Source organism: Chenopodium quinoa, unplaced genomic scaffold, assembly GCF_001683475.1.
Source record: "Chenopodium quinoa cultivar QQ74 unplaced genomic scaffold, ASM168347v1, whole genome shotgun sequence".
In the NCBI taxonomy this organism is placed as follows: domain Eukaryota; kingdom Viridiplantae; phylum Streptophyta; class Magnoliopsida; order Caryophyllales; family Amaranthaceae; genus Chenopodium; species Chenopodium quinoa.
In genome coordinates, this window is record NW_018743955.1 from 1,515,363 (window position 1) to 1,533,307 (window position 17,945).

The 17,945-nt window shown below is 38.4% G+C and overlaps 1 protein-coding gene across 1 annotated transcript; it reads left to right on the forward strand.

The window, feature by feature from the left end:
- Positions 1 to 13,234: 13,234 nt before the first annotated feature.
- Positions 13,235 to 15,414, forward strand: LOC110689159. The gene is made up of 2 exons (XM_021865888.1): positions 13,235 to 13,860; positions 14,172 to 15,414. The coding sequence occupies exons 1-2, from the start codon at positions 13,774 to 13,776 to the stop codon at positions 14,628 to 14,630; spliced, it is 546 nt and encodes a 181-aa protein (XP_021721580.1). The 5' UTR covers positions 13,235 to 13,773; the 3' UTR covers positions 14,631 to 15,414.
- The last annotated feature ends 2,531 nt before the right edge of the window (positions 15,415 to 17,945 follow it).

Below are 17,945 nucleotides of genomic sequence, written 5' to 3' on the forward strand. Positions count from 1 at the left end.
TTGACTACTTCACAAAATGGGTTGAGGCCGAGATTTTCCGAGGTATTAAATGGACGGACGAATCAGCTTTCATTTGGAACAATATTATTACTCGCTATAAAGTACCTCAGTCTATGGTATTTGACAACAGCCCCCAGTTTGAAACTCGCCAACTCAAAGAATGGATAAATGACCAGGGCATCACTCACTTTTTTGCCTCGGTCGGTCGTTCGCAAGCCAACGGTCAAGTTGAGGCCTAAAACAAGCTGATTTCCAACGGCATCAAGCAGAAGCTTGAGAAAGCTGGCAGCCTATGGGCGGATGAGTTGGTTAATGTCTTGTGGTCCATACGTACCACAACAAAAAGTTCAATTGGCAAGACCCCATTCTTCTTGGTTTATGGTGCTGAGGCAGTGCACCCAATTGAGATGTACGAGCCCACTCTTCGAGTGATGTTGTAAAATGAGAATGTCAATTGGGAAGAAATAAAAACCGCCTTGGATTTTCTCCCAGAGCCAAGGGGCAACACGGCGCTTAGACATGAAACCGATTGTCTAGGGATGACGAGAGCTTACAATTGCCGAGTGTCTTAAGCGGCCGCTAAATATGGGTGATCTAGTCTTAAGGAAAATTGAAGCGCTCGGCCGAGCAAATGAGGACGGGAAGTTAACCCCAAACTGGGAAAGGCCATAACAAAATAGAGAGGAAGTCCGAGATGTCACTTAGCATCTCGAAGCCTTAGATGGTCGTCCAATTCCTCGAACCTGGAACACGAATAATCTGAAGAAATACTATGTTTAAGTTTTTTCTTTTACTTAGCCAAAAGTTGTATATACATCTAGGTCTTGATGACCGATCAATGCAATTAAAGCTGTATGGCCCAAACAATGTAATTTTGACAAAATTAATGAAAAATTCAAGCATTGTTAACTTATTCTGTTTGTTTATATTTTTCCATTTTTAGCAGAGATGCCGAATGAAAAAGAAATCGATGTTGCTTGCAACATAGAAGCTTGACCTTAAAAGGCTAAGTAAAAATGACAAATAAAATAATTTTTAGATTACAAGTAATATAAAAGCTCGGCCGAAAATTATATGACCTGTTGCATCTTCAGTCGTATGACCGGCAGCCGCTTACCAATCTGACTTCTCGACACTTTGATCAGGGCCGCTGTCCGTCCCAACAGATACATCGTCGACCGACCTTGTTTTCGGTTCCACGGACTTGGTGTCAGCTGGGGTTGCTCTCCTTTGGATTGCTTTGCAGCAATTTGCGACGTTTTCTAAGCCGCAGGGTCAAAAAGGGTCTTGGACGCAATCGACTTTCTGGTCTTGGACACCTTGTCCTTGGAAGAAAAGGTTGGTGCCTTCCGCTACGCCCTTAGGGTAGGAGTAGCCAACTGAAAAAGGCAAGAAAGAAAGAAGTTAGTACAAGAAGATATTAAAACAAGTCAGCGCCCGCGCAAAAAATGAAAGGAGTCTCTTCCAAACAAACCAACACGGACGCCAAGAAGTGTCCTCGCAAAAAGGGAAAGGAGTCTCCTCTTAACATACCAACTCAACAAAGAATAAAAAAAAATAAGAAAAGAGAGAGAGATGGTCCGTACCTCCTTCGTATACTCATACGCTCGTTGGCGAGCCTTGTACCAAGAAAGATCGATCTCGGACATATCGGTCTTCCCCTTCTTCTCCTTGTCCAGCATGACGTACGCTTCCTCTGCAAAAAAGAAAAATTTAACCAACAGCTATAAAAATTTGCAAAAATAAAATTATTCGGACGTCATAAAGCGTTAAAGCCCCACCTTGGGGAAGGTTCTTGTACAAGCCGCATGCGGACATAAATATTGGGTCCCGAAGCCAGCCAGCCAAAGGGATCCAGTTTTGGGGCACGGCCACCAATTTGTCATCCCTTCTAACCATCTTGACCTTGAAGTAGTCAAGTTGGTGAGCTTGGCTAGGGTGGACGGGTGGTTTGTAAGGTTTGTGATCCCCTCAACCGAGCTTGATTGGCTTGGCGTCGAACCAATTCATTCGTACATTGAACTCCGTGTCCTTTGTTTTGATGCGCTATAATTGGTTCTTCTAGTCTCGCCACTTTGGCACACGGTCCATCGCCACCATATAGTCTTTGGTGGTCCTAAGGATTAACTAGTCGTCCGTGTCCTTCTCCAGGCGGGTCATAGCATGCATCTCACAGAAATCCAAAAAGTCCGGCTTGAAGCCTTTCTGGATGCAAGTCACTAAGTACCCAAAAATATTTACCCCGCTGTTCGGCATCAGCTGGAAAAGAGCAATGTCGTACTGGTCCAAGACCGTGCGAATGAAGAGATGATGGAGGAAGCAGAGTCCAACGTTTAGGGCGGTTCGGTAGACGCTGAATGATCTGCGGCACGGCCGCTCATCTGCCTAAGCGGCCACCGAAAGAGACCTTTTCTGGGCCACAAGTTCAAATCCTTCTCCTAGATGGAGGAATTCCTTGTACTCATCTAAGCCGTCATTAAGGTAGTCGAAGGTCGTGCTACACACAATACAGGCGTATGGGTCCTTGAATGTGTCAATATTAGCAATGGCCTCCTCGGCCGCTGCCTCGCCCTCAGCCGCATTATCACCTTCGGCCATATTCTCTACCTCCACTTCTTCAAGGTGAGGAGCAGCTCTAAACTTAGAGGACATAAATCTATCCAGATCGGCTGCCTCGGCCGAGCTTCTACTTCTGGTGCCATGGCCGCCCCCATAGATGGTTGCATCTTCAAGAATTAAGGGACCCTTGCCTTTGTCTTTTGCAGCGGCTACCCGATTTTCCGAAGAAGGGGCACTACGAGGTGGCAGTTCGGACTGTTCATTTATAATAACCCCTGTCCTAGGCCTATGTTGGAGATGGGGTGGTTTGTCCACCCCAGAAGAGAAGGAGGTCTCTCCCGAGATAACAACTCGGTCGGGTCCATAACTGTGTTGGCATATTGGGGGTACCTTAGCTCCGGGGTGTGCTCGGACACACCCCTAAGAGAATAGGCGCCCTGAGTCCTTTGGCGCTCCTCAAAGGAGGCGGTCACCTCGACCACCGAACACCCAGTGCCTCCAATAGAGGTTGTGTTAGTGGTAGTATCGGTTTGAGAGTTGGGTTATAAGGGAACCTTGGATGAACCAAACTGTTGTCTGGATTTCTCTCTACATGTTTATTGTACGTTTGCATCGTACGGGCCATCTTCGACTCTAGGGATAGAGAAGAATAGGCGGATGAGAGTCGGTACTCACTAGAATTGGACCCACACCATGAAGGAGACAACTCGTATTTGTCCACTCTAGAGTCCTCGGTCCCAAGCCTACCTCTGTCCATGTATAAAGTTTTGGATGGTGGTTGGAAACCTCAAACTCTAACCGGAAACTCAAACGAGCGGCGGAGCTCTCGAAGATTCAGGGGAAAATCACTTTCTCTCTCTAAAAAACTCTGACTTCTCTCTAAAATTCGCAAAGTTCCAAAGTGCCAAAATGAGGTCAAACCCCCTCTATTTATAGGCAAATTTTATGGGGGCAAGATGGTAAATTCATCTTTCCCGCCTAATAATTAGAACGGTTACTTTTTAAATAAAAAGTTTAACCTAGAATTCAAAAGGGTTAGAAAAAACCTCCTGTTAACTTAGATAGAAAAAAGTGACGGACGTATAATGGAATGTCCAAATAAACGGACACATCAGCTGAGTGAAAACTGCCCTCCTAAAAAGTCGGGCGTCCGACCTCCCCTCTAAGAAGATGATGTGTCGGGTTTCGTCCGCCCAGACTCAACCGTCCGCTTGAGGGGTCATAGGCGGACGGTATATGCCTAATTTCAAAAGACAATCATCCATCAAAATAGGAAAACGGATTCGTATGCCTATTCCACATGCCTTAGGCCTTCATACGCGGACGCGGTAGGAAGTGTAAAGAATCAGAAGAGGCGGCCCGTAGCGTACGAGTCATCCCCTCTGAGAGACAAATGTTTAGGGTAAAAATACCCCTTACACGTGGTCCATCCCATTGTGAGATGTGGCCCAATCAAAGGGTGACACGTTTCCTAATGGGAAGATGACACATGTAAAAAGCTAACAAAGAGCACCTGAAATGAGAGAAAAAGGGCATTTCTAACACCAGAGCCCAAATCTCGAGATTTTTATAGAAAGCTACAAAACGGCGCCCCCATCTGACACGTGTCAATACCTGATTGCGTAGACAATCAGGACATGGAAATTCAGGGCACAAACCCTAAAGGGTCGCAAATTCCCACCCCTATAAATAACCCAATCATTTAAGATGGGAGGGGTTGATTGTGACATAACAATTAATAGAGCACTTAAAGCTCCAGCTTCTCTCTACTTTCTCTCTCTAGACTTTTCATTTTCCGGTAGCTAACTTAACCGTCAGAGGCGAATATTCCGGTGACGGAATATTCGTTGTTTTGCAGGTGTCAAGTCTCGTTGCCGGCAATACGTGACTAGTGTGCAAAGGGATTCCAAACAACCCCGGAACAAGATTAGGAATGATAATTATATCTTTTATGAAAATAAAGAATTCTCATGAACGCGATATTGTTTTTGAAAAGGGAAGGCTTAGAAAAAGGGAGAAAGAAAAGCTATTACTTAAGAGAGAAGAATATAATTTGATGATGATTGTTGATGATGGTGAATTGTTGATGATTAAAAACGGGGAAATACGACCCTATTTATAGAGAAAATAGCCCTGAAACGATCAGAAAAAGACTGAATCCTATTAGGAGTAAAATTTTCTGTGTCGCAGAACGACAGAATCCAGCGCGATGAGACAGACCTGTCGCACAAAGAGATTAAATATAATTTTCAAAGATAAGTACAGACATTATTAATCGAATTTTATTAGATTAAGGATTCCGTACAAGTTTTTAGAAAACGCGTGAATCTGCGCGGAACGACAAAGCTGGCGCTGAACGACAAGTCTGTCGCACAGCGACAGGTCTGTCTCATCGCGCTGCACTCTGTCGTTCTGCGACACAGGAAATTTTACTCCTAATAGGATTCAGTATTTTTCTGATCGTTTCAGGGCTATTTTCTCTATAAATAGGGTCTTATTTCCCCGTTTTTAATCATCAACAATTCACCATCATCAACAATCATCATATAATTCTATTTTTCTCTCTTAATTAATAGCTTTTCTTTCTCCCTTTTTCTAAGCCTTCCCTTTTCAAAAACAATATTGCGTTCATGAGTCTTAGACACACCTAGCCAAGCTCAAAGTTTCCTTCGCCCTAAACGTCAAAGGTTGATAATTTTGGAGGGTTTGGTCCCAACTCCCTATTTCAATTATTTAAACTAATTGTTTGATTTAATATTTTCATTGAAGTTAATAACATGTGTATCTTGTTATTAGAAAGAGATACAAGGAAACAAAGTAAGTAATTAAATTACTTCTTAATTATTATTTTGATATAGAAATCATGTTCCTAATATACTCCCTCCGTCCCAAATTACTCGCAACTATTTGATTTTTTGCACTATTCACACATCTCATTTTGACCACCTTTTCTAGCTATTATATGAAAGTCAATATAATTATGTAAGATGTTGTTGGGTTTTTTTAATGTATATTTTATTAATACAATCTTTTTATAACTTATAATATAATATATCAACGGTCAAACATGTGCATCGGCAAGCGTGTCCAGTCAAAATGTTGCAAGTAAACTGGGACAGATGGAGTATTATTTTAAATCTTAGTATCATGTTAGGATGTTATTTATTGCTTTCTAGTATCATGCTTAGGTTTCTTCCTATTTCTACTATCATGTTAAGGATAAAGCTTTGATTTTTAATGTTTAGTGACATGCTAGGATTTGTTATTAATCTTGTTAGTATCATGCCTAGGATTTTGCTAATATTATTATTCTTTGAAAATATTGTTATGATGATGATTTTTCATTATTATTATTATATTGCTTCATATATCATTGTTTGTTGTTGCATGATCACGCCATCTCTTGCAAGTTAAAGCGAATTTGTACTTGTAATCACGCTTAATAAGATAATTAATAATCTTATTTAGGCTAATATGATTATAATTCAAGTGATCTCCAATAATAGTTTTGTTTGTGAATTAATATTCAATCAACATAGATTAAACGGCTTTAGGATTCATATATTGTTTGTATGTTAGTCAGAAAGCGCACATAAATATGAGAAGAATAAAGTAGAGGCTTATTTTTAGGGCAGGTTCATTCTCTTTTAGGTTGGATTTGTACCTTCATCCCCCAAATATCCAATCATGGTTCCAAACCACTATGGAGTTAGCGATCCCTAGGATCGTGAAGGGGTGTAACCTTCACCCCTCCCCCCTTCACCATGTAAACGGGTTTCAAGTTACTAAAACTTGTTGGCTACTCTTTTGCTCTAGCTTCCTTCCCTTTGGACGCCACCATACTTAAGTTTATGATCATAGTGGGGCTCAAGTGTGGGATGTTTGAAATATTCCCTACAGTGGCGATAGTATTCCTAGTCTTGGACGTCTTCCCATCCTTTGAAGCAAAGGTCGATTGCTTTCTCTTCGACCTTGGAGTAGGAGTGGCCAACTGAAAAAAAGCAATTTCAAAATTAAGTAAAGCTCAAATCAAGCGTCCAACCGTAAGTGAGAAGAAAGCCCCTTTCCAATGCACCAACTTGGACAAAGGGCTAAACAAAATTCGTTCGGGTGAAACCAGGAAAGACCCCTCTTTCTCTTCTACTTGGAGTAGGAGTGGCCAACTAAAAAAAAGCAATTTCAAAATTAAGTAAAGCCCAAATCAAGCGTCCAAGCGTAAGTGAGATGAAAGCCCCTTCCAATGTACCAACTCTGACAAAGGGCCAAATATATATATGCGGAAAGCAGTATCTCCTTAGTCTGCTCGTATAGTTGCTGTCGAGCCTTGTATTAACATCTCCCTTTTTCTTTCGGTCTAGCATTGTGAGTGCTTCCTCTGTAAAAGAAAAACGAAGAAAGTGTTAGAAATATTTTCGATGTAATTTACACTCGAACGACAAAGTTTTAAGGTCCCACCTTGGGGAAGGTTCCGGTATAGGCCGCACGCTGACATAAATACCGGGTTTTGAAGCCAGCCGGCCAGGGAATCCAGTAATTTGGCACGGCCACTAACTTGACGTCGTTGTGCACTTTCACGGCCCCAAAGTAATCAAGTTGGTATGAATAGTCTAAATGAACGGGTGGCTTATAAGGTCGGTGCTGCCCTCGGTCGATTTGAATTGGCTTAGCATTAAACCGATTCATTCGCAGATTGAACTCCACATTCTTTGTCTTAATGTGGTAAAATCGGTTCTTCTAGTCTCGCCACTTAGACGACTTGTTCATCACCACCATGTAATCCTTAGTGGTGCTTAGAATGAACTAGCCATCCGTCTCAGAGTCCAGGAAGATTATGGAGTGCATCTCGAAAAATAATGAGACATCCGACTTAAATCCTTGTTGAATACACGTCACTAGATAGACAAAGATATTCAACTAGCTATTCGGCATCAATTGGAAAATTGCAATGTTGTTTCTTACTAGAGTTCCTAGATGAATGGGTGAAGGGGAAAGCGAAGTCCCACTTCCAGCGTGGCACAGGAAGATCTTCGGCGGGGCCGCTCACTCTCCCAAGCGGCCACAGAGTTAAAGTGTTTTGGCGCTTTAAGTTCATAGCCCTCTCCCAACTGGAGGAAACACTTAAACTCCTCCAGTCCATCATTGAGGTAGCCTAGGGTCATGTTACCAATTGTACATGTGTACGGATCTTTGAAGTTGTCCACATTGGCCTCATCGACCGCCTCTTCAGTCTCTTTGTTCTCCGCCTCCCCTTCATTAAGGAGAGGGGCGTTCCCAAACTCTGAGGACAATGTCTAATTCGGCATCCTCGGCCGAGCTCCTGCTCCATGAACCCTGGCCGCCTCCAGAAATGTAATCCCCCATATTTTCAACTTAATTATAATTTATTTATATATTATTCTTACAAATATTTTTATGTCAATTTCATTGAATAAATTATTTTTATGAATAGATTTAAGTAAACTAATATATTTTTAACTAATTTACAAACAATTTTAACTTAATAGCCCAAAACCCAAATGTTACTCCTAATCTATTTAGAAAACCCAAGGCCCAAATAAAACCCTAAAAGAAACCCTCACACTTCTCCTCTCTCTCACGTAAAAAAAAAAAAAAAAAAAAAAAAAAAAAAAAAAAAAAAGGAGAGAAAGCTTTCACTTCTTCTTCTCCTTCATTCACGAGCAGCAAACAAAGAAAAAAAAAACTCCTTGAAGCTTCTGCCGCCGCACCAGCCACCTGAACCACCGGCCGCCTGCCCAGCTGCACCTCCGACCACCACCGCCACAACCCTGCAGTTCGCCTCTTCTTCTTCTTCCTTTTCTTTACTTCTTTTTATTTTATTAAATTGATTTAAAGTTGTAATCTTTGTTTAATTTTTATGCTAAAGGATTGTTATTATGGGTTAATATTATACTTGGGTTGCAAAAGATTTTTTTTTTTTTTTTGGGTGTTCCATCCGGTTCACCCTTTGGGTTAATCCGGATTCAAGGATCAGTTCTGGGTGGTTAGATTCCAGTCCCCTCCCAATTGTTGTTGCGGGGGATCGAACACGGGTCCTTCCTACCAAGTGTAGTCCCAATCACCACTACACCAACAACCAATTGGTGGGTTGCAAAAGATTATGAATTTATGAGTTTTGACATGTTTAAATTACTATAGAAAATTTCAGATTTTGTATATGTATGAATTTAGGGTTTAAAGCATTGATTTTTCATGTTTTAGGGCTTGATAACGTGTTAATCAAGTCATCTAATCATACTATGTTTAAATTACGTTAAAGTATAATTATTTTAATCATATATAAATTTTTTGATTTATTAAAGTTTCAATTTTTATGAACAAGTTGTGTTAATTTCATGTTTTTATGCTTCTAAACCTATAAAATAGTTATTGTGAGTATTTTGTGATTGAAAAAGCTTTGAACTTTAAATTTTAATTTTAAAAATAATTTTCAGATTTCATACTTTTTTATTTTAAAGCCTCTAATTGCATTGAATTGGTATATTCTTGGGTTTTTAACACACTAACTTGCTATATAATGATTATTTTAAGTAATTATGCTTATGGGGTTATTTTATATACTTAAAACAAATTTCCAGATTTATTTACTTACTTTAAAGTTGCTGTAATTTGATATAAAACACTATATTTTCATAATTCTAACATATAAACTTAAAGTTGGGATGTTATATTATTAACTTTTATTATTGAGGACAATTTAAAGGCTTTATTTTGATGATTTAAGAGGTTTTAAAGTAGTTTAGTATTTCTGTAAATTTATTTGCTTTGATATTGATTTATTTCTCATTGTTTGGTTTAGGAGAGGACTTTGTAGAAGGCGACTTATAGTTTTAAAGTGGCCAACCAGATTGTTTACACAAGGTACGTACAAGCTACGAAACCTTTCTTGTAGGTGCATGTTTAAGGACGGATCGAGAACTTAATATCATGTATAGGATTGACTGGGTTAAATTGTCTGGTTATACATTGTGAATTTCAAATGACGTGCACTAGTTTATAATGCAAGTATTATTTGTGCTCTAATTATGCAAGGAGTGCTTAAAGGCAAAGGTATGTGATTGGTGTAAAGATTAAATTATTACTCATTCATGATTATGCAAACAGGATGAGTAAAGGAGAAATTCAAGTCTTGTAAGACGATGTTAAGGTTTTGGGGTGCCTTATGCACTCAAGGTGTTTATACACCGAGGTAGTAAAGGAATAATTAATAAATAATGTTGTTTGTCACTGATAAATCAAGAATCTAAATTGAGAATTTGCCATGTTTGATTGAGTTGTGTTTGGGTTGTTTGTATTGAAATGTATATGAGTCATCACTAAGTCTAAACCTGTAAATCACGTAAAGTGCAAGATGGATGAGCAATAAAACTCTAGAATGGTGCACATCTGGAGTAATGACAATCAGGGGTTGGGGGTACATGGGGTATTAGCCGTGTACTTTTATCGAGGCCGTCTGATCTACGAGTCTCCTATTTCAAATATTATTTTTCTAAAGCTAGGAGTTAAGTGAGATCTCATACTAACTACGGTCACGGAGTCGCGCCCGTGGTTGTTGGATGTTTATTGATGTTTCCGAAAGGAGGCATGGGGTTTTTCTTTTATTGATGTTTCAAATGGGACATGGGTTGGACAACCTTGTCTATTGCAAAATCCAATGAAATAAATAAATGAGTCAGTTAATATTAGTTAGTGAGGTCTTAATAAATTTAATAATCGAGTCATGAATTGAGTCTGTATTTAATGATGCTTGTGCTTGATTATTAGTAGCATGTTAGGTATTTCCTTAATTTATTTCGCAGCTTGTATGTACTCGGCTTTATGTTGACTGCGTGCTTTTGTGTGTGTCTTTCTTTGGTCATGGCCTTCGCCTTTCAATGACCCTGAAGGCCATGACCCTGTGACGATCCAATTTTAACACTTGTAATATTGGGGAGCAGAATAACCACAGGTTCATACACATGCAGCATTCATCAGGGTTGTGGGATCTTGAGTAGAGAGTTTTATTTCTTTTGCAAGTTTGAATTTATTTTAATTCGATTTTATTTGACACTAAATCTTTTGGGTTTGAATTTATTCGTACACCGGATTAAATCACTTACTATTTTTATTGGGTTTTTAATAAGGGTCTTAATGGTTCCAACTTGTAACACTTATTTTGATTTAATTATTTTGTTTTGAAGTTTATTTATAACTGTTTTGGTTTTCCGCTGTTAATTTCTGAGATAGCCTTAACGTTTGAACACGTGGCGGTAGCGCGCCAGTAATTCTCTTGAAATTGTTCAGGTTATATACAGGTTTCTCACAGGTTTTTAAAAGAGAATTATTGGGGTGTTACAAGAAATCACAACGCCCCCTGGCGTTAAGGGTCCCTTGCCCTTATCCTTTTTCCTAACATTCTCCTGGTTTCTCAGAGGAGGAGCTTTGCGAAGGGGCAGGTCGGCCAGTTCAGCAATGACTATGCCTATTCTAGGTGTGGCCTATTTGGTGGTTTGGATTAGGGGTTGTTCAGGAATTTGGACGGATGCCCCAACGTCCACCCGGGAAGAGGGAGGATGCCTTTCAAACGATGGCGACTCGGCCGTATCTATGACCGAGTTGGTGAATTGGGGAAAGCGAAGTTTCGGAGTCTACCCGGATGCTTCCCTAGCAGAAGAGACATCTTGCCTCCTTTGGCGCTTTTCGAATGAGGTAGTCACTTCGACCACTGACCATTCGCTGACACTGACCATGGCGGTGTTTGTAGTTGTATTTGTGGTTTCCTCGTCCATGTTACTCGGATCATAGAGAAACTCTAGGATTTACCAGACTGTCGTCAGGATTTCTAGTACTGTATTTATCGTACGTCTGCATGGTCCATGCCATTTGCAACTTTAGGGACAGATAAGAATAGGTGGAGGTAAATTGGTACGCACGAGAAATGGACCCACTTCACAAAGGAGACGACTTGTCCCCGTCCACTCTAAACTCCTCAGTCCCATGCGAACGACCGACCACATGAGGAGAAACGGACGAAGCTGAGTGTTGAGCTAGATTGAATATGAAAAATAAAAATAAGTAAAAGAAAAGGAAATAAGTGAACGAGCAGGTGATTAAATCTGTCCGGGTAGAAAACTTGGAGAATGTTGGAAAGTCTTGAAGGTTTACCGAAAATCTCAAAAACTCTGACTAAAAACCTCAAACACATGGCTGAGCTCTCGAAGATTCAAAGAGAAATCACTTTCTCTCTCTAAAAAGCTCTTACTTCACTCTAAGATTCTCAAAGTTCTAAAGTGACAAAGTGAAGTCAAACTCCTCAGGCCGAATATATAAGGGCAAAATGGTAAAACCATCTTTCTCGCCCGAGAATTCGAATGGTTACTTTTCAAAAAGTTTAACCTGAAAGATGAAACGATTAAAAGTCGATTTCGTCATTTCAAACGGGAAAGGAGACGGACGCTCTGATGGCACGTCAAAAAAGACGGCGAGGTCAGCGGAATTAGAATCGCCAACCCGCAATTCTGGGTGACTGGTGTCCTATACAAAATAAAGTCGGCATAACCTGTCCGCCTGATCCCAAGATTTAAGAGTCCTCTGACAGAATTCAGGCGGACCAACACAAGGCATCCAGCCCAAGGGAAAAATCCCTTGCTAGAAGGACGGTATCGTCCGCATACTAAACAGAACGCTCACAACTTCTATTTGTACTTGGGCGTATCTGGACGAGTAGAAAATCAAAGGAAGAGGCCCGTAGAGTATAAGCCACCCCCATTGAGAGGCAAATGTTTAGGGTAAAAATTACCTCAATACGTGGACCAATCTAATAGCGACATGTGGCCCAATTAAAGGGAGACACGTGTCCCTATAGGAAGATGACACGTGTACAAGCCCTACAAAGAGCACCTGAAAAAGAGAGGAAAGAGTCTCCTTACATCATGAGGCCCTAATCCCGAGAAAGTCACAAAACGACACCCCTATCAGAATACGTGGCAACACTTGATTGCGCCGTCAATCAGGTCACGTAATTCTAGGTAACAACCCTACAAGGGCACAATTCCCCACCCCTATAAACACCCCAGTAATTTATGATGGGAGGGGAGGATTGTGACATTACAGTAAACAAGGCATTAAAACAGCTCCACCTTCTCTCTACTTTCTCTCTTTAGCTTTTTCGTTTTCCGGTTACTAACTTGACCGTCGGAGGCGAATATATTCGTTATTTTGCAGGTGTTGGGGCTGTCTATCCAAAGAGAGAGACCAGTATCCCAAGGGAGATCACAAAAATACCCAAAACAACACTTGACTATTTTTTTAAAAAAATTTATGGTAAGATATAGGGGTTCCTCTGAGGAAGGGAGGGGGTGAAGGATCGAACATTGGTCACACCACGGGGGGTGGAAGGACTAACCAACCATCCACTCCTTGATCCTCGATACGCTTGACTTTGTTACTTCACCTTGTTAGTGTTAAATTGGACCATCAGAAAATTTCAAGCCAAACCATACCATCTTTTAAATTCTATTCACTTGTTGTCATGTATCTTTAATTTCGTATTTTTTAAGAATTATGCAAATTAATATATATGAAAATACACATTAACACTAAACCAACAACATTTCATTTGTGATGAATTTTTATACATTGATAATTTGATATACAATTTAAATAAAATTTAACCAAATTAGAGGATCAGATAACACCAAGAAATATTCGAATCAGATGAAACAATAACTTCAAAAATTAGTGGAGATGAGATGACCAATATGGTTGAGAATATGATGGTTAGTTTAATACCCTCACCCCCACATGATTTGGTTCAACTTTTCTCACGGGATTATGCTGACTGACTCCTTCCATCTCCCATCTCTAAGCAATTGCCCCATTTAATATTCTAATAGTGTTCCTTCTCACTCCACTCCACTCCACTCCACTCCCTATTTTAGCAAGCAAAACCGTTGGATGATGTGATCAACTCATTACTTAGTCAGCCTTCTTCATTACCATTCTCATCATTTTTATTTTTTTTTACCGTTATTTTCAAGCTACTCTTCTTGAGCTCCCCCACGGCCCCACTTGTCTTCCTGTTAAAGTCACTCCCTCTCTACTCAAACTCATTCTCTGTCTTCTAATCCCTTTTGGTATTCTAACCAATACCAACCTATTACTCCTTATATAATTACTTGATCAAATACAGGTAGAAGATAACCAAAATCAACAATTATGTCATCTAAATCCCCTGTTTTCTCCATGCTTGAACCTAACCATTTCAGCGATTACGGCTTCGACCCTCAGATCGATTATTTTCAGGTATCGTTTCTTACACCTTCTGTTTCAAATCAACCGATATTGTTAGTTTATATAGATAGCTCATAATAAGTTCAATAGAGTAGTATTGTAACAACTAAACCCAAATCGACAAAATTAGTATTTCTAAAGTTGCACATAAGAATTAACGAAGGACATATTAGATTTGTATTAATAGCCACTAATCTCCCTTCCGTCTTCTCTAAACGTTCTTCTTTGTCTTGACTTTTTTTGTTTAGTAGTTTATATTATCGAATGTTATGTGACAAATTAATTTGGACGGAGGAAATATTATCGAATAATTTTGACTGAAGGTGTTGGAGGAGGCAAGGAAGCATAAGAGGGAAGCAACAACAAGATCAATAGACACCCTCCATTTCAAGCTCCAAAAACCAATCTCAAAAGACGACGCAAAAAAGTGTTCAAAGAAAAAGAGGCGTCAATGGTGGTGGAAGAACGCAGTGCTCTTCTTCAAAACTAAATGGGCTGCCCAACATCAAAGACCAAGCCCACTTGACTACCACAACCAGCAGCAGCCTTACAAAGGTGGGTCCATCTCCGGCCCAATTTACTTCACCGATAGCTTAAATGGGTCGGAGCCCACTTCTCCTTGTCGGACCACTACCCGGCCAACTTCCGGCCCAATTGCCGGAACACTGACACCGACAAGAAAAGGTGATTTGGAGATCCCGTATATTAGTCTCAAGGATCTTAATATGGAACCGTCGCACGTGATCCCTGCTACTCCCATGCCTATTTATTTAGTTACCTAATTTAATATGCCCTTTTTGATGATGAGACTATGAGAGTAACAGTTTTTTCCCTTTTTTTTTTTTTTTTTTTTTTTTTTTTTAAGTATTTTTAGAAAAAAAAAATAAAATGATTTATTGAGATTGGGATTTTAGTAAGGGAGACAAATCTTGGGTTTTATTGGGATTATTTAGGTTAATGAGATGGTTAACTTATTAATTTATTTTATATCAAAAAAAAAAAAAAATAGAACTTTTTAATTTTTTTTTCTATTTTTTTATATTTTTTGCACAAAAGATGTTCTTTGTGCAAAGGCTTCTTTTAGATGAGTGATTTTTATTTATTAATATAATTTAATTATGATGGTGTTGGACCGCTCGGTTAAGCTTTTACTTTGACTGAGGTGTGTTTTTGTCCAAAATGTTGACCTGCATCAGTAATGAAAGCATGCAGCGGGAAACACGACGTCGTTCCTTTTTTCACTCTTTTTGTTGGAAACGGCCGTTAGCTTTACCTTTACCTTTACCTTTTAGCTACTTATTTTATCTATTACGGAGCATTATTAAGTAATGTTATGGTCCTACACTCCACAAAGACTTGCATGGACCTGGTCCACAATAATGTTATTGTGAACCCGATATTTATACACACGCAACTAACATTATGTTGAACATAGTGACCCTTAGTCTTGACATAGTAACCTTAATATAACGTTTAATATTATTGTGAACTTAAAGCACAACGTTATGACCCTAATGTTAACATATTGACCTTTATTATTCATATTAACCAGTATATAAAATATTTCGTTAAAAAATTAACCTCTTATTGTCTATATATTACCAAAATGACTTTTATTTCATTATAGAGACCTTTTTTTAATTATAGTGACCTTTTTTATAACTAATAAAACAAATATAGTTTCTCAAATATTAGTGGTCCACAATAAATTAGTGTAAACCAGGTTTATTTAAGAATTTGTACCTACCCTCCTACACAAATTGTAATGTTAGTTATGGAAGTGATTACTTTGGATTTTTAGTTGATTTGTGACTTTATTTATTACAATATCATTTAATCTTATTGCCTTTTCATGTTCTTTCTCTAACACAAAAGTAATTTTTGAATGACACTATTTTATATGAGTACTAGTTAGAGATGGCAACTAGTCGGATCTGGACCGGGTTTAGATGGACCCGCATCCAGATTCGTTTTTGTAACAAGGATCCAGATCCAACCCGGATCCGTCGGGTCTGGAAAATGGAAACCCGGATCCAAATCCGACAGGTCCAACTGATCTGGGTTCAAATTCGGGTCCAATATAACTTGCCTAATTTTTTGCAATAAATGTAATGTTTAGGTCAAAAAATGCATTTTAAACTTTCACCGACTTATTAAATTCAACCTAAATTAAAGTTATACAACTAATCTATAAATAACCAACGTATACACTTATATTTAAAAATAAAAATTATAAACCACGAAAAAAGTACGATGTTACAAATGAGCAAGTGAAAAAACAATGATGATGTACCCGATATGAGCATCTAAAATTCATCTTTTGAAAGGGATAATTTTATCAATATTAACATCATCAACATTTTTAATAAAGAAACAAAAAAATTTAGTTTTACTTTTGGGGAAAATTAAAAAAACGGGTAAACGGATCTGGGTCCAGGTCTAGGGGCCAGACCTAGATCCATATCCGTTTTTCTTAGCAGGACCCGAATCTGACCCGGATCCAACGGGTCCAAAATTTGAAGATCCAGATCCGTCGGATCTGGATCCACATATCCGGGTCGGGTCTGAATCCACTGTCATCTCTAGTACTAGTACTACTTAGTTTTAGGAAGAGTTGTAGAGTGATACGAGTACATTTTTTTTTAAATAGTAAAAATAAAGAAATTAGGAAACCTCTTCACGAGGGGAATTCCTAATACGTCGGAAGAAAGAATGGGAATTAGAGAATAATTATTACAAGGAACAATATTCATACTTTTACTGACTAAATGACGAAAAAGGCTACACATACAACCAAATGTATGTGGTCCCCACATACAATTTGAGATGGAAGATTTTAATTGGTTGTTCAATTGGCCCCAAACTCCACTAATTTTGAAATTTTGTTTGAATTTCAAATTAAATTTTTTTATTAATTTAATATTTGAAATTCAAATAATTTTTCATTTCCAATGCACATATTTAATTTATGGAATTATTAAAAATAAGTTATTGTTCATTTTTCACCACCATGAACAGTAAACCTTACAAAGCAAGGGTCGTGGAAGTTAAAAAAAAATAAACATGAATTTTGTTTTTGTTAAATTATACATTTCATCCTATTCTAAACTTTCATCCATATTAAGGTAACAATGAGACTGGTTTGTCATTGCTTTGTGGTGGAATTGGACTGTGTGGCCCTCCATTGCCCAGGAGAAAGAAAGAAATTTCGACTTTCGGCATGATTTAAAATGATGTAAGGAGATTGGTGATTCACAATATTGCTATATCTTTTGCTTTCATTAGGAGAAATGGGAATAAATCTACTCTAGCTAAGCTTAGTCTATCCCTTGGAACTTTTAATGTAAGGTTGCAAGAAGGTCCAAATTTTGTTGTTATAGCTGATGTTCCTATAGTTTAAATATACAATTCGTTGATGTTGATATAGCTTATACAATTTGTTGATGTTGATAGTTAAATATACAATTCGTTGATGTTGCTTAAATAAATTTGCCCATGTTTTATTTGCTGTCAAAAAATAAAATAAAATTCTCAAATAAGATGAATTTGTTTTTGTTAAATTATATTGGGATTTTGTTAACAAAACAATCAAAAGTATTGAAATGGGTCTTCTTCCACTATATTTACACCGTAGTACTCTGTATCAAAGTATTGAAATGGATCTTCTCTTCTTGTTCCTCCTAGTCTCCTACCATTTTCTATTGAATTTGGATTTTGGATTGAAATACAATAATTATTAAAGGGACAAAAGTATCCAAAAATATTTTTTTTAAAATTTAGTTTGCAAATTATTTAGTAACACAAGCTGATATATTTGGTAAGCACATATCATAAACATACATGTGTTCACATAGTGCTTATCTCGCAATCTTGGTTATTAACGCTGAGCATAAAATTGCATTAATGTTAAATTGTTTCGAATATGATTCATTGCAAGCACATAATTTTCCCTATATTCGAATTTTTTTGTATTTTTACCCTTACAATGAATTGGAGATTCAAAGGACATCAGTAATGGGTGGGACAAAAAAAAGTTTTAGACTCAAGGATACGATGTAGAAAATACATATATAAAACCTCCTAAAAACGTCGGGCAC